This window comes from Ixodes scapularis, unplaced genomic scaffold, assembly GCF_016920785.2.
Source record: "Ixodes scapularis isolate PalLabHiFi unplaced genomic scaffold, ASM1692078v2 PGA_scaffold9__187_contigs__length_104089568, whole genome shotgun sequence".
NCBI classification, from domain to species: Eukaryota; Metazoa; Arthropoda; class Arachnida; order Ixodida; family Ixodidae; genus Ixodes; species Ixodes scapularis.
The window spans coordinates 12,393,398-12,417,118 of record NW_024609884.1 but is presented as its reverse complement, the minus strand read 5'-3'; the positions used below and the strand labels follow the sequence as shown (position 1 = coordinate 12,417,118).

Below are 23,721 nucleotides of genomic sequence, written 5' to 3'. Positions count from 1 at the left end.
GGTGCTTTTGTCCTCTAACATCAGTTCCACGCCAGCATGGCAGCAAAAAAACAAGTGATGTTCGTAAAGAAATGCGCAGAGGCAATGCCTCCGTTACCCGCCTCACCACTGGCCTCTTCCAGAGTGTCACCGGCTTCCGGTTTGAAGAGGGTGGAGTTCCTTTCTGCCCCCGACAAGGGGCGGGATCGCGCACACCAAACAGAAAGACAAGAAGTTATAGAACGAGAGAAACGATTAGAAACGAACGGGCGTCAAATCATCTCCGTTTTTTTTTTTTTTTTTTTTTTTTCTCTACGCACTGTCGACTGCTGGAAAGAAGCGCTTGCTGCCGTCTGTCTACGTTCACTGGCTGCACTTGAGCAGGACTGGGCGAAGTCCGCCGCCACGTCTGTTCTCGGAAATGCAAATTGGTCTTGACACCTGGGAGGTCTTCACGGGGAGAAGCCGGCGGCGGCCCCGCCGCGACTTGTCCGCCTCGCCGCCGTCTGCCGCCAAACTAGTTCACGAGCCCACGGCGCTCGTTTTCTGACACGCGAGCGTGCGGCTGTGTCGCCATCTATCAAGCTGTCGCCACACCGCGCCGTCGTCTGAAAGCGAGGGCCAATGCATCAAAGGGAGGGCTTTAATCTCCGGGATTGGTAATCCGGGGGCTATGTAGCCCGAGGGGTAGGATAAGACTCGATCGTTGATGCGCTTCCATTCGGATTGACGTCCGGCCGGTCCCGACAAAACAAAAAAAGAAGAAAAAAAAAGTGAAACCAAGCTTTTGGGCGTTGATAAAAAGCAAACATAAGGACGTGAAAGAATGTGCAATTATTGAGGTGAGAGTCCCTAGCTGTAGCGCCTCTATAGACGCTTTAATCACGCGCCAGATTGAGCAGCCTAAGAGCCGCCATAGCCGACCTTCTCTTGTTTTACCGAAATGCTGAGCCCCTGAAGCGGGCGCTTACGAGCTTCCACAGAGGTTTATGCTGGGCTATGCTGTTGTAATGATGAAGTGAACGAAATAAGAGGAACGAAAAACTAAAGATCGGTTATGGCGGCGCCCATGCACAGCTGCCTGAAAACGTCTATACTCTATTGCAGCCAAAGCTACAAGCGCGAGCTAGCCCGCGCTCTTTGACATGAGACGTGCATTTCTAGCGCGAGTGCTCGTTCTGCGTAAGAACGGTTCAAAGCGGCGACCTCGAGCTCTCGTGCTTGTGGCGTTCGCTCAGTAGTCTCAGCTTAAAGCTCCACGGTCCGAGCGAATTATGCGACGCTCAATGGAGCGAATTATGCGACGAATAACTGACGAACACCGCCCGACTGCACGCTCGCTTTGCGCGCGACGTAGCAGCCACTGTGGTGATTCCACGCGCAGAGCAAAAGCCGCCGGGCGTAATTCGTCAATTTTTCGCAGCATATTCGTTCCATTGAGTTCAGCCTTAAGGGTGAACGGAGTATAGACAGTGCTTGTCGGCCGCAGCAAACGAAGCCCTCGGGCAGCCGAAATAGAGGAATCCACAAGCACCAACATGCACCCTTCCAATGAGGAATCCACAAGCGCACACATACACCCTTCCAATGTTTACAAAATCCCAGCTATAGCACGCGCATGTTCGTCGCTTAGGAAAGCGAGAAAAGCACTCGCCATGCGCACGAACGCCTGAAAATGTCCCAGGCCAAAAACATTTATCTGCAATGGTCTATAAGCATATATTTCATATGTAACCCGCAGCGTGTCGTGACTTAAAATTAGTGATCGAGAAGCTTTGAAAGACCACACACAGGCGCAAACAACAACATTTATCAATATGCACTTAAAAGCTGTCGTGAAAAAAAGAATAACATTCTTAACTCGCAGCGCTGTTGGTCCGACATGTCAAACGCTCCTGCAGAAACTAAACCAACCAATGCCAGTTCGACCGACGGTTAATGGGACACGGTTGGAGGATATCGGCGAGCGCGACCGGTGGCCAGCGTTTGCTGTCAAAATGGCCCTAAATTTTCCCCAGTACTAACGAGCCAACCGGTTTATTATGCAAACGAGCCGCCGACAATTACGGCCTAAAAAGGATCGTTTCTAGAAGGGAGGAGGCAGGGGAGAAATGGGGTGCCAATAATAAACTCTCAAAGTTCGAGCAAAAAAAAAAAAAAAAAAGTATGTTAACCGGGTTCCCCAAAAATGTACAGAACAACAAAGTATGTTAACCAAGTCCCCCCCCCCCCCCCCTAAAAAAAAAAGAAGAAAACAAACAAACCATGCGGTTTCTGTTTGCGCGAGCACTGTAATGCCCGCACTGAATTGGCCATAAATCAATAATATAATTATTTAGTGGTTAAATAGTAACTCTAAGAGATTATGCTGACGTAAGCGTACACACTGCCGCGCACAGAAAACTACACCGGTCGCACAGTGCTTCATCCTATTTCTGAGCTAGTTTTCCTCTTTGTTACGGTAGACCCGTGAGAAATTGGTGCTATTTTAAACCTTGTTTAAAACCTCTTACACTAATGAGTTGTTTGGGTTTTGTAGGGTGCCTTAGGGTTTTGCAGCTTGGCTCAAATTACGCCAAGTTCCTGACACAAAAACCGGTGATTTTGGAGGTCGAGCAGCCTACTTGGTACGTGCCCACGATGTCATCTGGTACACTTAAGGCTCATTCAAACTGCCCCATTTTCTTACGTTAAGTTACGTTACGTATAAGTCACCGAAACATTCGTGTCTCGAATGTCGCGTGTCATGCTTTCTTTTCGAACTGGTAGCCTCGCTTAATATGATGCACAGAGGTCCCGGTGAAAGTCACCGGGACCTCTGTGCATCACATTAAGCGAGGCTCACCGGGACCTCTGTGCATCATATTAAGCGAGGCTACCAGTTCGAAAAGAAAGCATGACACGCGACATTCGAGACACGAATGTTTCGGTGACTTATACGTAACGTAACTTAACGTAAGAAAATGGGGCAGTGTGAATGAGCCTTTAAAGGGGTCATGAAACGATATTGGGTTGGAAGTTCATGACTTTGCAGAGGCGTACTGGTCCCAGTCTGGCCCAAGTATACTGGCACAGAACGAGCTGATTCAGAAGCTTATTGGTCGCGGTGAAATCGCGAAGATAAAAGGGGCTATTTCTTTCAGTCTTGCCCTCGCAAAGCTCGATTGCGTAATTGTGGGATCGAAACCACCCGTCAGAGTACAGTAAAGGCTCGTTCACACATTCGCGTTCGGAGCGACCACTATGATTACGAACGAATGCAACCGCTGCGACTTCAACGACAACTGTACGTGACGTGTACACACACATGCAACCGCATGCAACCACACGAATCAACAGCCAATGAGAAACGAGCTTCAGCTCTTGCTCCTAGCCAATAGTAAGCAACCCAGTCAACCCAGCTACGCTTACAAACACGGAGGACGGTTTCCTGCCCGACGCAAGGTCCACCGCCCTCACCGGAGCAGCCGAAGGTTTCGGCTACGGCGTACAGCCACGAAGATCTGCTGTCCGCCTGCAATAGCTGTGGAAAGGCTGGTTCAGACATCTGAAACGAAGCCGTTATCCACGACTGCGTCCGTTGTGACCGGAACGACCACTCTGCGCCGCGCGCACACTCCAGCTACCACTGCAACAAGTGCAGTGCGTCGGCAGCACGGCGACCGCCTCTCCGCCGCCGTCAGCTGTTTCAGCGGTGCCTCTAAAAAGAAGGGGACGCGCTGCCACTCACTTGCGTAGCAGAAAATAGACAGACCGTCTTCTACGACCACAAACTTTACTATTTTTTTTTTCAGGATTCGCTTGCAGGGTAGTGCATTAAAAAGAGAGAGAAAAAAAAAAAGATGCAGTACGCCGTCTTGCACGATCACGACTTTAATACACGACTTTGCCAACAGTACAAATCTCGCCACACGCCTTTTCTACGAATATAAAAGACAATGTAATCTCAGCAGCGATATAGCAACGTAGAAATATAATTCCGTGATCAGATAGACGTTGCGAGCGAGACGTTGGGAGCGTTCAGTATTGCTAACACTAACCACCTTTCTCGGGTGATGAAAACGCGTGGAAATTCGCATCCTTTATTCGGTACTCACCAGTAATACCTTAGAACTTGAGCACACGCATGGAATGCGCCAAAAAAGAAATCCGGGCGATGTTCGAGGACACAAATGCTAAAAGAAAGCACCACTGTAGTCGAAGTAAACAAACACGACGGCAAGGGCGTTTCGGCTGTCTTGAGAGAGCCCCCACGAGATCGCCGCACGAGTAGGTGGATCTTCCCTTCTAGTACGTGCTGGGTTATCATAACGACACACGACGAAAATGCACAGTCAAGGATAGTCCTTTTACGCGGAACGATGAGCTTCCACCACGCCGTCCACATCGACGATCACCACCGACGCCATGTTCGCAGATAGAAGGAGCCCGGCACGACTGGCATGCAACGCGCGCGACCGAGCTCTCCACGACCTGTGATTGGTCTGTCGTTGCGGTCGTTCCCGAACGTAACGAAAAAGTTCAGCCCGGCTCAACTCCTTGCGTTGCGAACGAACACGAACGAGACGACCGCTTGGCGCTTCGTTGCTATGGTAACTCGTCGTTCCAACCGGTTGCATTCGTTCGTAAGCGTAGTGGTCGCTCCAAACGCAACTGTGTGAACGGGCCTTAAAGCGCGGCTCATGGATTGGACACGAAAACTGCGTGAGCACTCGACTTAGGCTCGTAAAGATCAATGCCGTGGACAGTCGGTCAGTGAGTCGTGTCGACGGTGGAAGAAACACATTCAGGTGATGCCACCGGCTGCTCTTCCCGGAGGTAGCGAGCGAACAGATCGCGTTCGGAGCTAGCCTCGAACCAGGGGTAGTTAGTTCCGCGCCGCCGCGGAGGGCGCTGCGGTATGAGGTCCCTCCTCGGCGGCCACGGTGTCGGTGGCGTAGCGTGCTCGCCTTTTTCCCAATGTGGTGGTGTGGTGGTAGTGCGACTAGTATAGCTGACCTCGTGTTTTGCTTTGGTGCTGTGTCGATCACAGGTGCCACCATCGTGCACAAAGGTGAGCCTTAACCCGAAAAAGAAGGAGAAGGAAGAGAACACAGATTTCCGACGACTTGGTGGTGGCGTGGCGGCGGTGAGGTGCAACAAGAAGCGGTGAGTGAGGGAATGCGGGACCACCGCTGGGATAAACAATGAGAGCGGTCGGTTTGGGAGGGACCCCATACTTGGGCGCCATCTATCCCCTTGCAAGTGAAACGCTCGGTGCGCCAAACATAATGTGGCCGCCGCGTCGGACAGAGTCATCACCTAGATGTGTTTCTTCCACCGTGGTCGTGTCCAACCACTGCGGTGATGAGAATAGTCGAACCCTAAAGCCTTGTTCAGACAGTTCCGTTTGACTGCGTTGCAGCTGCGAGAAACCCTGCTGCTTATATCGCGTGCCAAGATCATTCCTTGAATTGGATTCCACGCTTCATTCGAAGCACAAATCTGCCGGTGACTCGCTTTCGGTTCTCGACGCAACGCAGTCAAATGCACTCAAACGTAAGTGTCTGAACCGGCTTTTACAATGCCTGAAGCTCAGCACGCGTTTTCTATACCTCGCCAATTCCAGGCTTCCTTTCCTTTCAACACTTCTCTCTCTATACCTCGCCAGTCCCAGCGTGTGGATATGATTAACGTTGACGGCATAGGATAGGCACGAGGCCACGCACGTGGCCGCTTGTTCTGGCTCCGAGTTGAGGGGATGAACGATGCTCGTATTTATCTAAATTTCTTGGCGACTGCCATTGCCTACAAGGAAAAACTAAGGCAACTATGTTCAGTTATTACAGTTACGGGAGTGCTTCTAAGTAGTATTTAGCGAAAGTAGAAAAATCGTTTCATGCGCCTGAGTATGATCGACTGTATTACGACCGCTTATGACTGCTTCCTATGAGATGGTCGGTTTGCCAACCGAGGTCCGCGGGCGCAACGCGTCGTAGTGGAACGCAAGAAGAGGTAACGCCTCCGCTTTCACCTTCTCCGCAAAACACGCATCGAGCTGATCACAGCTTTCGACGGGGAGATCCAGGCGAATGACTGGGCTCAGGTGACGTTTTCAACGGAATCGAATTTGCGCTGGGACTCTGGGCAAGGCGTTTCACATGCTCAGTATCCCAGAGCAGGTCACATGTGGCAAAACGTTCTCCGGGGCCTTGTCATTCGCAAGGCTCACTGTGACGATTCCAGTAAACCGCTTCCTTCCGGGTTCCGTCGGGACTGGAAAATACGTAAAACTTAGTGCAAGAACGCTTTTTTCTTCTTCATTTTCTTTCTCTTTTTTTTTTTTGTGCCTAGCGTTACCGTTATACCGTTAGCGTTATCGCTATGTCGAACTCAGGCCGGAAATGTAGTGAAGAAAACGTTGTACCCAACTGTCGTGTTATACCGCGCTGCTGAGAAACAAAAACAGTGATGGAGATATTAAGTCAACCGCTGCGCGGCTCGTTTCGGTATGTTCCCGGCCCGGTTCCAGTGGCGGTAACGGTTACGGTATAACGGTAACGCTGCGCTGAAATGTACTATAAGACCGTTTTCGTATATATTGTTGCTGGCTATTATGTACACAATACGCAGTAGTATAGCGTACGCTAAAAACGACCTGCTCAGACGGATTTCGGTTCTGCGTTACGTTTCCGAGTGAACATCTCGCATGATCTTTTTGATTCAATTTGCCAGAGCGATAAAATTCCGCGTGCTTATAGCGCCACCATGATCCTCGAAATAAATATTGAAAATGAAAACGTTTCTAATAATTTTATTTCAAATTAAACCTAGCCGCAGCTGCTTGGTCAAGCGCGCTTTTCTGCGGAGTACGGATGCTAGACGAGCACGACTACGTAGCCAAATTTGATCACGGAGCCTCCGTCAATCGTCCCGTGGAAACGGCACCTATTACCAATGCTGTCGCGGAAAGAAATCCATGACCTACTAATGTCCAGCGCACAGCGACAACTTCGGCGATTTTTTTTTTAAAAGTCGTTCGTCCTTCGGCGATGAACTGCACGAAGAGGCTTAGCGTTGAGCAGATCGCAGCGTTCACGTGCATTGCGAGCGGTGAACATTTTCACTATGCACTCCTTCAGCTGCACGGTGATCTGACTCGACCGCGATAGGTCCTGGGAAGAATTGCCGAGCTGAATGGACACCGCGGAATTTCACGTAGCACTGGAGATCGCGAACTCTACCTCGCCCTTGATGCGTCAGTCGAGGTAACCGCCATCTTGAAACTGGTTCTCTCGCTGGGACCTTGAACGCTCGAGAGCTTCCCGCAAAACCCGCTAGCCCGCAACGCAAAATCCCCGGCGTTGCGTGAATGCGCCGTACGCTAGCCCTTCTAGTGCGTCCTGCGCATGCGCACTCCCGACCCGCAATTTCTTTGCGTACGCAAAGCTTTAGCGTACGGGTCCACTAAAACTGTCTATTAGCCAGAATAGCCGTTCTCCGCGAATGTACACAAATCCCTGTGCCGCGTATCAAAGCAACCAAGCCCGCCCCGGCAAACGTATGCGCCCCCCTCGCCGAAAGAAACGAACCCAAATATTTGAAAGCAGAGGCACGCCGTTTAAAAGGGCTTAATTGGAAGCCGTAATAGGGTTGGAAATCAGCAAGAAAGTGCCCAGAATCCGGACGAAACCAACACTTCGGGCACGCTCGCGCAACCGCCCCGTATCGCGATAGACTGATCACACAGCCAGTTTCATTTACGCCACCGCATCCGCCATGCATCGTGGGAGCTGTAGTCTTTCTGCTCGCGCGACAACGCCGCCGAGGGTCTTCGCGAGCAGAGCACGAGGTGGCACGAGTTTTCTCGTGAACTGGCACCTGCCTCCTGTGAACTACAGTTATGGCGGCGTCACGCCTGCGTAGAACGCTTAATAAGATCGGTCTATTGACGCCCTTCGTTTTCATTAAACGGGACATCTTCCATTCGAGTTCATTTTGTAATAGCCGATGTCAGTACGGGAACTTACCTAACGCAACAAATAACTGGAATGATTTTTTTTTTTTTTTTTTAGTAGTGTAGATGCTGTTGCTGCTTTCACCCGAAAGAGTAAAGAGCTAAGGTGTTTGCGGTGAGGAGGACAGCCAGCAGAGTGCGCGGAGATGAGGCGGCGAGCTGGGACCTTGTACACCCACATGAAAACGAACGGGTTGCCCAGAACGCGGACTTCAAAGAGGAGCCGCTCTGCGCACAGCTACACCAGGCAATCTTTCTCGAAGATGGTGAGTGGAGAAGCGGCGCTCAGCGGGGAGGCAATAATTAAACCGTGGCACCTCTCCGCCCCCTCCCTCTCTCTCTCTCTCTCTCTCCCTCTCTTTCTCCTCACCAGACAAACACAAGCGCGCTGTAAAGGTTGCCAACCCCGCTTAAGAGCGGGCTACGTTGGGGTTTACGAGCATATATCACCTCGCGGATGCTTGTGCTCAAGACTGTTCCCGATCGAAAATCTATAGCTATAACTAGAGTTAATAAGAGAAAGACCCCGCGTAAATTGGAACATTTCTTCTCTTTCCTTTTTTCGATAACAGCACCATCGATCGTTAGTGAAGACAATCAAGCTATCGCATGTCAAAATTGCGAATGTGGAAGTTTGACCAAACCGACGGGCGATCTCTTGGCTTAGGGTATAATGAAATACCGGCCTACGAACGACAGTCGTGAAATGTCGAGCGGGGTACGCAGTCACTCTAGTATTAATCTGGGGCGAGAATTACGCCTATGTTCCGTTTTACTTCTCGGATTGTTACAATAATGTAGCATCATCATCTTATTATTAACTGACACCGACAAGCTTTGTTCATTCGTTAAACAATTCCTGGGGGAAGAGCGTCATTTTTAAAAGTCAGAGGCGCTTATAGTCAGTAACAGGCTAAACACCCAGTCGATGCTCTGCCTCGAGTCCGAACTCCCTGCCTTTGAAAGCAACTTTACTAGATTAGCTCAGGTACGGAACTGCCCGTAGGCGCTGCTTCCACAAACAGTAGCACCCCTGCCCCTTCCCGCCCCACGGCTCGCCTCCTTCGTTCAACGATCCACGGTTTGTGAACTGTGGTAACGGCAGTGGAATACATATGTTTCGAAGCAGAGCGTCTAGATGGCGTTTCACCCTACTCTGTGGAATACACAGTTTTGAAACAAAAATCTTGATGACGCTTCAAACTACCGGAGGCTTTACGGGAGATGGACTGAAGGAGGTGAGGACGGGGGGGGGGGGGGGGGGGGAGTCTCCGGCTCCGACGCTCGCGAGCTCCAAAGTCCCTGAGAGCGACCGAGAACCAGCGTTCGCCCAGAGCCCGAGATAAACATACATTCGCCGCTTCGCGCGTAACCTTAGCGCCCGGTACCCGAGGCGTAATTCTTTTATTTCGTTTTATCTTTAAAAAACAAGACCTCAGTCTTCAGCCTGACACCGGGACGAAAGGTTGTCTGTGTGTTCTCTTCGCCAAAATAACGTAAAACGAAACATACGGCACCCTCAACTACGTGGCGACGTACAAAGACCAACTCGTACGGATCAATTCTCTGTTGCCTACTCTATACTCTTGAAGTTCGTTTCGTTTTCAGGGTGTACTGAAGCTGTGTGATGCTACCATTCGAGTGTCGCGTTTAATTAACGGTGCTTTCGAAAAACTTTTTTTTTTTTTTTCTGAATTTTTTTTTAAATCCAAAGGGTTGGGTAGACGGAGCTACAGTAATGGAAAAAAGCAGCCGCGGTGCCCCATCGGCCGTGTGAAACCAAGGGTTTTGAAAGCCGCGAGTGGCACTGGTGCTGGCATTCCGATGAGCTCGTACTGTGCCCTACTGCCCTGCTGTGCTTGCCAAAAGAAAAAAAAAAAAAAAAAAAGGGGGGGGGGGGGGGGGGCGGAAGAACCGGGAACGTTTGACACGGGCTCGCAGTTTGCTGCAGAACCCAGGGATCCTGTGTTCAATCCCCACCCGTGCCCGTTTCGATCTGGATGAACATCGTACCGGCGTGCGGTCGTGTATCACTAGTGCGTAATGCACGTTAAAGACACCGGGCTAGTGGTTGTACTGCAGTGGCTAAATTTCTCATCTAGAGCGAGTGACTCGTCGCAACTTTGAAATGGCTGACCATCTACTCGCTGTCTTAATATCCACACAACCCCAATTATTTATTAGTCTCGCGGCTCGTCGTTGTCGAATGCGAGCGAAGCGAGGCGATGCTCGGGAAAAGAGCGCTAGCGCCACCTGGTAGGTTCAATACAATGTGCCTCACGCGGAGGCCGCCGCCTTTTCCACTACTCGATGTTTCTAGTTCACTGACGGCCATAGCTGTGTACTCAGCGATCAAGCTAGTGCTGGCAGCGAGCGTTCACCAGATTCCTTTTGCACCGCCAAGACTGTTGTTCATGGCAGACGATAAAGGCCCGTTCACACTCTTGCAACCGAGTACGACCGAGAGAGACCAGACCGGTTTTTGAGCCTCTTGCGATCTCTTAGGACCAGCTCCGCTGCCTCGCATCCGGTCCTAAGAAGTCGCTCTCAGTCGTACTCGGTCGCAAGAGTGTGAACGGGCCTTAAGTTCGTTTACCCACACCTCGAGCTGATGACGACTTGCGAATACTTTCCATTAGCGGCGAGATGTAACGCCCTCCTATGGTTCCTCTCGTGACGTCATTACCTTGCGAACAAGAAGTTCGACAGTGTCTGTAGTGAGCATGGTGGAAGCTTGAAATCATTGTGCTCTCAAAGCAACACTGCCAACACCGTCAAAATCAAAGTTCTTACATTGCTCTTACTTCTGTCGATGAAAAATCCTTTGCTTAAGGCATAGTCAGCATTAGGCAATCGTGGCAGGCCGACCACAGCGACGCCTTCGATCCCGTACATCGCCACTAGTCCTCGACACGATGAGAACGACAGGGCGTCTTTTTCGGAGGCCAGCACGCGCTCGTTGCCTTTTGTCGTGCTTTGGCCGCGCGTTCACGCTCGAAGGCCACGAGACGCCCGAGTGTTGTCCAAGGTAAAGCCCCTCGATGTGTTTACGTGTCTTGCAAGTAGCGTCAAATGCGCGAGCGCACGAGGCCCATGTCTCGAGCGGCCCTTGGAAGCAAATGGCGCTGCCGCACTGAAATGAGTAGGGTGACTACATGTCTGTCCGTCCCAGGGTGAAGACATCCATTGTTCCCCTGAATGTGCCAGTGCGTGACGCTCTCGCGCACTCGGTGCGTGACTTGGGCGGCAAAATGGCGCCTATGTATTAGCCAAAGCTAGACGCTCGAGCTGAGTGACACCGGATTGCGCGCACTTCAAAATGCATAAAAAAACGAATGGGCGGAAAAATGGCTGAGATGTCACCACTCAAGCAAAAGCGCGCGTGTGTATGAAGGCACCCTAGAAATGAGTGGCCCTTGGAAGCGAATGGCGGCGGAGCACGCGCTCGCGGCACGTGTCTCGCGCGTTTCCACAACAATGGTTGGCGGTACTTGTAAAAAAGGCCTTTATCAAGGGGCTTTAGTCCAAGGTAGGAAGCTGGAACTGGCGGCGAGACAACTGAGGCCCCTCCCTGCGTTCTTATCCTCTCAGTGGCTATAAAAGCGACTATAGTCCGAACGGAAATTCAACAAACACCCCCACAATAGGCAACAAAGTTTGCAAGACAGAAGGACCTTACATAGGAAACAACGCGGGCGCATTGGCGTTTCTACCAAACGTCGAAAGCGCAACAACAAAGGAAACGAGATCTCGAACGTCACCGTCCACGACCGCCCTTGAAGTCGACAGGAAACGGTGAGGAAAGAAACCACAACCTCGGAATGTATCAATCTGTAGGACACCTGTCCGCCACCATTGAAACAAAAGAACCAAGCGGAGGAATATTGAAAGTAAACGGTCATCCGCGGACGGACAGACGATGAACCAGGTCGGTCGAGCTGGAGACAATGGAGAAATCAGTCGAAGCGAATCCGAACAAAAAAGAGCGCCAGAGAGGAAAGCACCGCGCCGCCCACGTGACTAAAGGGTCACGTGGTCTTAGTGGCCCCGGGTGTGTGTAAGAAGAGTGAGGCGCCATTAGCCCGGTTTCACCGGAGAAGCCGCGGCCGCTCTTGCTCGCTTCTTGGGAGGGGGAGGTTTCTTTTCAAAGAGGCCACCCCGCACGCCGAGTCCAGAAACAATGGGCCCATCGAGAAGAGCGGCGGGGCATAAATAATTCCTGGGACGCTCAGTGATTCTTCTTCTTACATAAGGCGGCCTTGTTCGCCGCCGCATCAAAATAGAGATATCGCCGCGCGCTCTTCCCTCCGTCAGAGGGAGGCGGCCAAGCGTGACGCGATCAATTTGGCACGAGCCTCACATACGGTCTCGGTTGCTCTATAAAGGGATCCTTACGTGTGCCGTCCTTTTGCCAGAACGTGTAAAAACTTTAATCAGGCTGCCCAATGTCGAAGGAAAACGGCATGCCCCGAGCAGAGAAGTGAGCAGCAGCCGGCTGATGTTGTCGTAGGCGTTGGGGCGTTTGGCCCATGCTTTGGTCGAATATTGATGTATGCTGCGACTAATCTGCGCGGCATACCTCTTTTCAGCGCAGTCAGGTGTAGCTGATATCCTTTCTAATAAGTAAAATTATTCATAAGCACCGCATACTGTTTCGAAACTTCTGAACTTAACGTGCTCAGTCTAAAAACATACACACACAAAAAAAGAGCCAGTACGAAGGAGATAAATCTCCCAAATGTCCCTCCTCCCCCCTTCCTCCCTTTCTCCCTCCCTCGCTCCTCCTCCTCCTCCTCTCCCCCGTGGCTCGTCATCGAGCGATCTCTACGCGTTCTCGATGTTGTCCGGTGATTGGCATGCCCTTACTTTGCGTTTCGATGCGCCAAAGACGCATTTTAGAACGCTCGCTCGCCGTATCAGCAGCGAGAAGTTTTAGTGGCGCCCTAATATGGTTACCTTTCGTGACGTCATTACCTTGCGAACAACAAGTTCGATGAAGTTTGTAAGGAGCATGGTGGAAGCTTGAAATCATTGCGCTCTTACTGAAGGTACCTAATTTGTACTTATCAGCAATGACGCGAAAGCTGAGAATCGGCGGACCCAATCAAGCAGTGCGAAAGGTGCACCGTCATGGCGCTCTTTGTTTTTTTGCGATTGTCTATCACCGGCTACAACAATCACGCACAGTTGAGTGCGGCGTGATTCTGCGCCATTTTTTTTTTATGTGTGACTTGTTTAGCCGCGATATCAAACGCACTAATACGACAAATGCCGTGACCATGCTTTTTTTTTCTTTTTGCGCTCCTTGGTTGTTAACGTCGAATCACGGCGGTGGCTGCGGTGGTGTAACGTGAAACGAAGTGTACTTGATCAAACAAAAGATGCAAAATACTATTTTTTTTTTTTTTTTTTCAATCGCGTGTTTTCCGAGAAGTTCGGTGCTGGAATATAATTCTGCCACGGTGGGTAATCTTGTTTTAAGAATCCGGATTTGTCGGCAGGTTGTGGCGTTACGCTCACTTCTTAGCGCGAGGCAGCATCGCTATGGCCTGACCTCTGATCCCGGCTTCAAAATATGCCAATGTCATCAAAAGCGAGAGTTACGGCGAGTTACGCCGCGACGGATTCCCGTCACAGCACGACGCCCCATATGACTGACACCGAGATCGACCGAGTTGAGGGTGAAATATTCTCGGCGCAGCTCGGAAGCACAAGCTTATTTCCATAATCCTGTCAGCCACGCGCAGTGGGCAACAAGCGGTACGTGCCAGGCAAAGGCTCGGCGTCTCTCTACTTCTCCCACTCCCGAAACAGTTTGCGTCTTTTTTTTTTTTTTTCTTTCTTTCTTCCGTGTCTGCACGCCAAAAGACGTGGCAAAAGGGGTTCACTTCTGTCAACGGGCATGATTAGCCACACTCTGGTCGGTGTATGGCTAACCTCACCGACTGACGATAAAGTAACTGCAGCGCGTCGTGAAGCTTCTGAGAACTGTCTGAAACAGAGGTGTGCGGTCATGGTTTGACCTAGTTTGACCATTTATTGCTTTTGGCCTCAAAATCATTCTATTGGCGACGTGAGCGATCGAAAGAGTCGCTGTGGTCGGCCCACCACAATTGGCCAAATGCTATGACGTCAGCAAAGGATGTCTCATCGACGGAAATTAGAGGAATGTAAGAACTTCAATTTTGACGGTGTTGGCAGTGTTGCTTTGAGAGCGCTATGATTTCAGGCTTCCACCATGTCCATTACAAACACCATCGAACTTGTTGTTCACAAGGTAATGACGTCACAAAAGGTAACCGAACGAGGGCGCCACAAAAACATCTCGCCGCTAATAGAAGTCGCCACGGCTGGGTCAGCAGTAAGTACTTGTTTCTTTGGTGTGTTTTTTTTTTTTTTTTTTTATAGATCATGAAACGTTTTGCAGGTACTCACACCGCAGAAGACAGCTCTATTCTCAGATTTGCCACAGAGGAAAAGACAGGAGCACGAACTCATTCAGCTTTGGCAGATGGTTTCAGGCAGATGCTGTCTAATAATTACTTTCCCTAGCCTCGAGTTCGCGCCAGTCGGCCATTGCTATGTCGCTCTTCATTGCAGTGGGCGTGACGGGCGAATCATCTGGCAAGAATGAGTGGTACTCAATCACTTGTCTATCTAACTACAAAAAACGCTTTGGAGGAGAAAGTAAAAAACAAAAACTCCCATTTTTAACGCTGTAGATTCAAGCTCGACACGGTCGTTGTCGGTATATCTTACCGAAGTAATAAGGTTGACGGCTGATCTGTTCTTAACGACAGCTATCATTTACATCTTCGTATTTCGTCTTCGGTTACGTGAAAGTCTGAACCCAAATTCACAGAGAGATATGATTTCACTAGTCTGCTTTGTTCGAATGCACAACTTTTGTGACGTCAGGGAAAGGGCGGAACATTCGTCAGCACTCTTTTTCAAGATTGATGTCCGCAAGGCCAAAGCCCCCCTAGTGCCCAATGCGTCACAGTGCATTGTGAACTAAGAAAATCGTCTCTTTCGCTCCCCCCCTTTATTTTATTTTATTATTTATTTATTTTTTAAACGAGCTTTAACTGGGTTGGGAACACAACTTTTCAAGGCTATACTCGGCCTCTTCTTCAGGGGTCTGTCAACCGGGCAGATCTCTGTCGAATGGTCACGCTTCTTCTGGTGCATTCCTCTGATACAGTTGTCACGTTGCAACACACAGACTAAACACGCGGCGGCGTACGAACGCCTCTAGTGACCTCTACCTTCCCAAGCAGATCACCGCGTCAAACATGAACCGTACACAGAGCAAGATTTCTACCCACTTCCTTCCAACTCACTTGACTAGATTCCTCCTCGAAAGTCCTGGCGAGCATGCACTCCTGGAGGCGCTGGAGTCGCTTGTCCGCCAGTTTGGTCAGCTTCGTCATGGCCCTCTTGAGCTCGCTGTAGAGCAGGGCACTCTTCTCCAGGGCGTCTCTGGAGAAGCACGGGGACAGAAACAATGGGAGCCTTCATGTCGCTGCAACAACTGGGCTAAGAGAGCAGCTAGGGACGTCCGAGAGCAACGCGAGGACAAGGATACTCGACGAAGAGGTCGCCACAGATTCCTCAGATATAGAGATGAAACAAAACAGTGCACGTGCAATCACTCTAAAAAAAGCCTGTGCGTCTACTTCCCCGCACAACACTCGGAGAGCCATTCGCTGCAATTTACGGAGGCAGCTCAGCGAATGACGATGGCGAAACATATGTTTAGAGCAAAAAAACGCAGTCTGAGTTGTGACACTAAGCAATGCAAAACGTCAAGCTTACATTGCTTAATGTCACAACTCAGACTGCGTTTTCTGGTCTAAACATATGTTTCGGCATCGTCATTCGCTGAGCTGCCTCTGTAAGTTGCGGTGATTGGCTCTCCGAGTGTTGTGCGGGAAAGTAAACGCACGGATTTTTTTTAGAGTGATCTCCAATACACTTTAAAAACAAAAACAAAAAAAACTGTGATTTCACTTTTCTGTAGAACACAGAGACAGCCAATCACGGCGAACAAGACAACAATCCCAGCCAATGACGAAGCTCAGAACAGAGCACATATTATTATTATTAATATTATTATAATTTTGTTTGTCTAATCGTATTCAGAGTTTCGTCATTGACTGGGATATTTTTTTTTATCATTAACCGTAATTGCCTGTCCCCGCGTTCTGCAAAAAAAGAAAAAAGAAGGTATAAACAGCGCATGCTCAGAACTATGCTGAGTGAGAGCTTAAGAAAATCTGGGCTATCTATCATGTTCGCGGTTTTTCCTTCGTGATCGGCTCTTTGGCATTCTTATCAGCTAATGTCGAAATCTAATTGCCTGCGAAGTGCTCAGATACTCGGGACTCGGGTTCGAATGCACAATTTATGTGACATCAGGAAAAGGGCGAAACATTCGTCAGCACCCTTTATTTCAAGATTGATGTCCGCAAGACCTAATCTCTGCCTCTCAGTGATTATGCGGCCAGAAACTGAGGGAGAGGAGGAAACGAGAGTGCACGGGAACGACGCCAAAACGCCGAGTTCCGACTGGAATGATTGGTGGGTAGAGGCAAAGCAATACCGTATTTACTCGAGCAATAGCCGCACAGTTTATGAAGAAAACCTGAGGGTTCGCTTTTCGGCGGAGCACGCAGATTGCCAATCACCGTGATCGACCGCATGATTCCAGCTGTTTACAGGACAGAGATAACGTCTTCCTACGAAGATACCATCTGTGAAGATTGCATTTGTATGGAGAATCGTGTTCTCGATCTGGTTATTCGCGCTGTTATTTATGCGCAATGCGATGATTGGTTGTATATGTGTTCTGTGGGAAAGTAGACGCAAGGGCCTTGTTTATAAATAGTGCGGCTATTACTCGAGTAAATACGGTAGTTGCCCCCTTTGTCTCCACTGCACTTTTCGAACGCGTTCGAACGCTACCGCTAAACGCCGGACGCCGGCGTTCCGCGTTCTAACGCGTTCGACGAGTGCAGTGGAGACAAAGGGGGCAACTATGAGGAGAGCAAGTCGTCTGCTTCTTGCGCAGGGGTTGCGGTGACGTCAGAAGGATGCCGAGCTCTGATTGGCTTTGATTGAAAGGATGCATGGGTAGACCTTAAAGGGGCGGTGCAACGATATTCAATTGGAATGTTTTTTCACTTTACACGAGCTTACTGGTACTAGTGGGACTCAAGGATACTCGCATGCAATGCCACTGACCAAGAAACTCCTTCGTTGCGCTGTAATTTCAAGGACAAAACTGAGTGTTTTCATTCAATCTCTCCTTCGCAAAACCTGATGACGTAGCTGGGCGTTGGCAGTACCGTCCAGTGACGATATTTCAATGCGGCTCTTAGATTGGACACGAGCATTGCGTGAGCACTCGATTTGGACTCGTGATAATCGATAGCTCAAGAAGAATTTGGGTAGTGTCCTGTGTCCAATCGCTGCAATGACGACAACAGCCGAACCATAACAATGTCTGGAACTCAGCGCGTGTATTCTGCCTTGCCAACCCCAGGGCATGGCTATGATCAACATTGGCGGCCTATAATAGGCTCCAGATCACGTGGCCGCTTGTTTTGGCTGCAAGTTGAGAAGATGAACTCTGCTCGTTTTTCTTTATTTATTTTTTTGCGACTTCGATGGCGTGTGGTGAAAAACGAACGGGTATTTCACAGGTCATTAACGTCAGGGATCCGTTCTAAGCGGGATTTGCGCAAAATACAAAAATCGTTCCATCGCCCCTTTAATGCTGGATGCTTTGAGGTCTACCCACTATTTTTTTTTTTTAATCGGCCGATAAGAGCTCGGCGTTCTGGCATCATCGCCAGTGCAAGAAGCAGACGAACTTGCGCTCCGCATAGCTTTAGTTTCTGCGAATTCTCTGGAGCGCCGGGACCACAAAAGACATCTACGAGAGCACGCTGAAAACCTGTCGAGACTATTGGGAAGACTTGCCTGTAGTCGAGATTGTGTGGAGACCTACTGCGGTACGCCTGCAGCTCTTGGAGGATGGTGTCCCCTTCCTCCTGCAGGTGTCGCAGCTGCTCGTCCCTGAAGGTGTCCTGAATGTGCCGCTTCTGCGCCTCTATCAGTTGCTGCGCCAGCGCCGACGACGGCGGCACTCGGCCCGTCCGCAGTTCTTGCATCACGGACACCAGCTGGCGCCCCGAGAGCCGGCAGCCGGACACGAACGGTTCCAGGAACTGTTCCCGAAGAGACGACACGAACACCCGCGACGTTTCACATTTCCGCTCGCCGCCCCGCAGTCTTCGCCGGAAGCGGCAGGCCCAATTGCCGGAATTGTGCTCTATGAATGCAACGTACTGGCCACTAACGATGCAATCTGTCCACAAAGCGGCTTATGGAGACTGTCAGAAAGCTGATATACCTTGTGAGTGAAACCGCCGCTGAAGTCGACTACCGCATTGAAGAAAAAGTGTCGAAAGCTATCGCAAAAATATTTGAGGGGGGAAAAAAATCTGCGTGTAGACTACGCTAGAATTTCATAAAAACAAACCGAAAGTTATTAAAAAAATTACCGGTGCACTAAAAAGAAACTGTGAAAACGCTACTAATGGCTCGGTGTCATTTCAAAAATGCACGCCAGACGACGTCTGGCCATACCGAAACTGGCTGGGGTAAAATTTGAAGTGAGGGTGCTTCAGTCCGAAGCGCCCGCTTTCGTTTGGCGTGCGATAGCCTCCTATATACTCACAAAGCCTGATAGATCGCCACAAGAAGCGGCCGCCGAGATGGAAAAGTTGGAGCGGCAGACAACGGATGAGAGGCGATCCACGTGACCGGCGCCCGGCTGCGGCGAGACGCCGAAACACATTTCTCCCGAGCGAACAAGTGTGTTTCGGGTCCTCGCCGCAGCAAAAATTGTGCACTGACGTCCAGGTTCCCCAACAAATGGCTCTTTGATGCTCTGTGCTACCAGATCCTCGCGCTCCAAATCTGCGACCGGGTACTCTATGACTCCGTGGTCGAACTGCCAGGCTTTGTGAGTATAGAGGAGTCTATGGGCATGCTGCACTAGAGGGCCAATGGGAAACATACCTTCCGGAAACTCATCCATTCCTGGTGATCGTAGGCGTAGGTGCCCCCAAACTCTGGCAGGAGGTTGTCTTTTTTAACGAACTTCAACAACTTCTCTTCGGAAGCTGCGAGTTCGACCTACAAGTGAAAATATATATTAATAAAATTGAAGGCGAGGCTATCTTATGTTTTGAACTACAGTCATTGGCCCGTAACGAACAACATCACTGTCAAGGACATCTTTGACAATGCTGCTTTAACTCGTGGAGTGGAGATTATGAGGCCCTAATGGTGTAACACAAAGGCAAGATGTTAAACTACCTATCAGAGAAGGAGTGAGCGTATAAACGTTCTAAAAGCATCACTCTACAGGTGCTTCGTCTGACTCTGAAGTCTCATGGGGGCTATGGTTCGTGGGTTCCTTAATGTTAGTCAGCGTTCTCGGCTTGCATTGTGCGAGGGAGAAAATCTTGTGCAATGTTTGTTGACATATTTTTAAAAAATTCAGAAAATGCCTTATCCCCCCCCCCCCCCAAAAAAAAAAATAAAAAGGAGTATTACCGAAGAGCGCCCATAGTGAGATCTCTAGAATCATAAAAGGAGCTCTCAATATGATAATTAGTGATTTCGGCCTAGGAGTGCCGCAGTTTGAATCACCAAAATGCCGATCAACAATTGCAGCTACCATTGCTCAAAGGTGTCTATGTGTGTTCTTTTATCCTTAACATCTCGAATCTCTGACATGATGAACCTGAGGCATTTAAGCTAGCATTGCGCTGCTCGACAGAGTTAGCGCGAACACATTTACGGCACAATTTTCGATTTTACCTGGATTAGGTGTTACCGCGTAACAAATGCTAACGCAGGTTAGTGTCCCGAATGAGCACTTTCCACCACACTAGTAGTTTTGATGAGAGCCTTCCAGTTACAAAAGAAAAACCGAAAAAACCGGCCATCGCTTGTGCATGCCAACAATGTCGCACTCTGGATAACCACGCAAACTGGTATACCAGGTATACCGATCTTTTGATTTCTGCAACGTCGATATTATCTCACCTATACTACAAAATAAGGTCTAAATACGAAAAAAAAAATAATAACTTGCACACCAGTGCAAGCATCTGCGTTGAGAGAATGCATTGAAAGTTGCATAATTAAAAAGCCGGTCTTATTGACGCTGTACATTCCTCTCGCGGACATTTTGCCACCAGCTAAAGCACGAACATTCTCAAAGAAGAAAAGGAGAGAAAGGGTAGCAATGGCGCGTTTTTCTCCCTTCTACTGACGTGCCCCCAAGCGGACACGAGAAGAGGGGAACTAGACGCTTTTCTCCTTGTCCAGGCAAACGGGAGGAAAGTTCCGCCCTCCCGCCGCATCCTCTTTCGGTTTCGTGTTTCAGGCACGTCGCACACGTTAATAAACGCCATTGAGCTGACTGAGCGTCAGCGGCAACGGAGGCTGCATGCCTGTAATTAAGTCTCCCAGCCCAAACGCGCAGAGCACCTCGACGGCATTGACGCCTTTACCGCTAATTTTGTCAAACGAGCGAACGAAGCCGTTAGAAACAGCGAAGTTCCGGAGCAGTGCCAGCAGTGCTACGTACATTAGACTAAGATGGCCCTCTCCGCAATTTTGCGTCCAAGTCAGGCAGGTTTTGCTGCCGGGTGCCTGCGCGTCCTCTGTGCTGCTATATTTGGGGTTATTTACTGCTAGCGAGTGCCATTCGACGATCAACGTGGCTATTTCTGTGAGTCACATCGACATGGCAGTGTTGCACGATGTGAACGAAGTCTGGAATCGTCGATAAGCTCCTGGAAAACTCGGGGGCGCGCCAAAGTTACCACTCATGCAGCAGGCGCAAAGCTAGCAGTGGCGGAACGCGATGATAATCTAATCATCCACGTTCCCCCACTGCTATAGCTTTGCGCCTGCCACACCAGTGATAACTTTGGTGCGCCCCCGAATTTCCCACGAGCTTCAAGTCGTTCTAAAATTGACTGATATAGTGGTTTTCGATTATGCTCAGCATGCTTCTAATTGAAACTGTATGATTATTTTTTACTAATTCAAAAGTTGGTGGAAGTTGAGTTAATTATCCCACTTATCGCAAAAATCAGCCACCTATAGGATATCCCCCTGGCTTTATAACTCACCTGCCCAAACTGTATTAGTGCATCTGTTATGGATTTCTTGAAAATAAATGTGTTCGAATTAAAATGGAACACCCAGTGTGTGTGTGTGTGTGTGTGTGTGTGTGTGTGTGTGTGTGTGTGTGTGTGTGTGTGTGTGTGTGTGCGTGCGCGCGTGCGTGCGTGTATATATATATATATATATATATATGAAACTCCCTGCAAGGAGCAGGTTGTGTTATTGGCTTTCACGAATAATTACCGCGTGAACGTTGACTTTTTACTAAGATATTAATCCCTTGTGCCGTTCAAAATACCTTCTGAGCAATGGAATTTCTGAGAAAAAATCGACATACATATATTTTTATTGCTTAGATGATCATCGAGAAAATCCGTACCTTCTAAACGACCAGTATGAAAGGCGGAAGCGCAGTGTACGGACAATACTTCAGCTTGGGCGAGTTGGTGAATCATGTTAATACTTCACATCGCACAAAAGACAACCATCAAATCACATCCACACAAAGAAACAGCACTCACGCAGCGCCGACTGTCAACTCTGGTATATATGAAACATCATCTTCGTTATCTTTTACTCTTACGCGTTAAAAAGAGACGAGAGGTCTAGCAATTGCTGAAGACGCGGGCACCGGAAAGCTGATGAAAAAGTTCGTCGGGGTACGGTAGAGGGTGGGAATCCAAAACTAATGCAGTGTTCGGCTTGCGTAAGTCTACAGAGAGCCGGATCTCCCCATTCTTCTTGCGGGCCACCACGATGGGAGACACCCACTCCGAAGCATCCATGCGCTCGATAAGCCCGGAGCGTTCCAGCTACGCCAGTTCCTCAGAAACTTTCTCGCGCACTGCGAAAAATAGTCTTCTTAGCTTTTGTTCGAAAGGAGCGACGGAATCTTTTCGTCTTTACCTTATGTACGAATCCTTTCGCATGACCTAATCCCTCGGAGAACAGATGGGGGAAATCTTGTGCGATCTCTGGAAGATTTCTCGCGGAGACCGTTGCCACTCGTCCAGTTGGATGTCCAACGCACGTAAGGCGTCTAGGCCCATGACAGCCGCGCCTGTTCGTACGACGTGGAATGTGCAGATGCCGTGTCTTTGCGCGAACTGCACGGGTGCGTCGAATTTCCCCAGAATGGGAACAACTTTTCCGGAGTAGTCCAGAAGTGTTGTACTCAAACATTCCACCTTGTAAGAGTGGAAGTGTCTTCGGTAGACGTGTTGTGACCGAGTTGACAGTCAGCGCTGCGTGAGTGTTGTTTCTTTGTGTGGATGTGATTCGACGGTTGGTCTTTTGTGCGCTGTGAAGTATTAGCAGTGCACGGAGTCAGTGATGGGGGTAGTGTGCGTTCATGTTGATGTTTGTGTGTGTTGGGTAGGGTGTATGTTCTCGCTTTATGTGAACTTTACATTCAATGCTATGGTGTGTAGTGGCAAGCGAAGTTGCGCGATATGTATGCGTGTGCATGATAAAAATGTCTAAATCGCAATAGTTAACTAAAGAAAAAAAAACGAAATGACCGCATCTCCACGTGGTGAATGATGTTGATTGGGGCGAAGCTCTGGTGGTGCTTGTCTGCGTAGACGCTGAGCCGCAGCAAGCCGAGCCTTTCGTTCGTTTTCATCCATGTCAGTAAGAGAATGTGTGGTATGGAACGTGGTTATATACGCATTTGAGCATTTGACCGCAGTGCCCTCTCGTCTATAAACGTGGAGCCAATGCATGCAAAGTTTAACGCGATTATATACGCATTTGACCGCAGCGCCCTGTCCTGTATAGACGTTGAGCGGCTACATGCAACGTTTCATTCATGACATCCCCTGCTCTTGAGTTACTACCATGTCTCAAAGACCCCTACTCGTCCCGCAGTCGTGGCCGAATGGTTAAAGCGATGGACTAGAAATTCATTGGGGTCTCCCCGCACAGGTTCAAATCCTGTCGACTGCGCAAACATTTATATATATTTTTTTGCCCTACAGGAGCACGTGAGCACGTGAGCTCACGAGCACGAGCACCAGCAAGATCGATGTGAGCATGGACGCCGGACTGACAAGGCTAGACCCTAAGGCGCTTCGCCCCTAAAAAATGTGGCCGGTGAATTGGCCGGTACCTAGCGCCAGCTAGCCAAGACATTTCCAATTACTCTGTCTGCATCTGTCATCTGGTGGCCAGCGATTTAACCTCCTTTTAAGCTTCGGGATATTTTCTGTGCCGTGCAATGAGCGAAGTTGTCTGCTTTGACTTGGCTCTTTCGAGAACGACTTCTAGTTTCGCGAATGGTTTACCACTCCTCTCTGGTGTGCGGCGCTAACGAAGAAATTGTGACGCGGGGAATCGCAAAGGCAAGTCGTGACGTGAGCGCAGTGGCAGAGTTTCGATTGTCTCTGTTTACCATTGCAGTGTTGAAAACAATAGAGAGTTTTAGGGAACCGTTTTTACACCAACGATACGATACGATCGGCTTTCCGGTATGGATGCGCATGCGTGAGGTCACTGCTGTCTTATCGCAGCCCAGTGTCCTAACCGTA

At 49.5% G+C, this 23,721-nt stretch overlaps 1 protein-coding gene across 1 annotated transcript in view; it reads right to left on the bottom strand.

Annotated features, from left to right (window-relative positions):
* LOC8036433 (puratrophin-1) overlaps positions 1-23,721 on the bottom strand; it is a 164,026-nt gene that overhangs the window by 83,154 nt on the left and 57,151 nt on the right. Inside the window, exons 6-8 of the mRNA XM_042287382.1 lie at positions 19,067-19,183; positions 17,963-18,210; positions 15,319-15,457 (exon numbers count right to left, since the gene is read on the bottom strand). Of these exons, the coding sequence (XP_042143316.1) occupies positions 15,319-15,457; positions 17,963-18,210; positions 19,067-19,183 (504 nt within the window). The remainder of the gene's footprint in view (positions 1-15,318; positions 15,458-17,962; positions 18,211-19,066; positions 19,184-23,721) is intronic.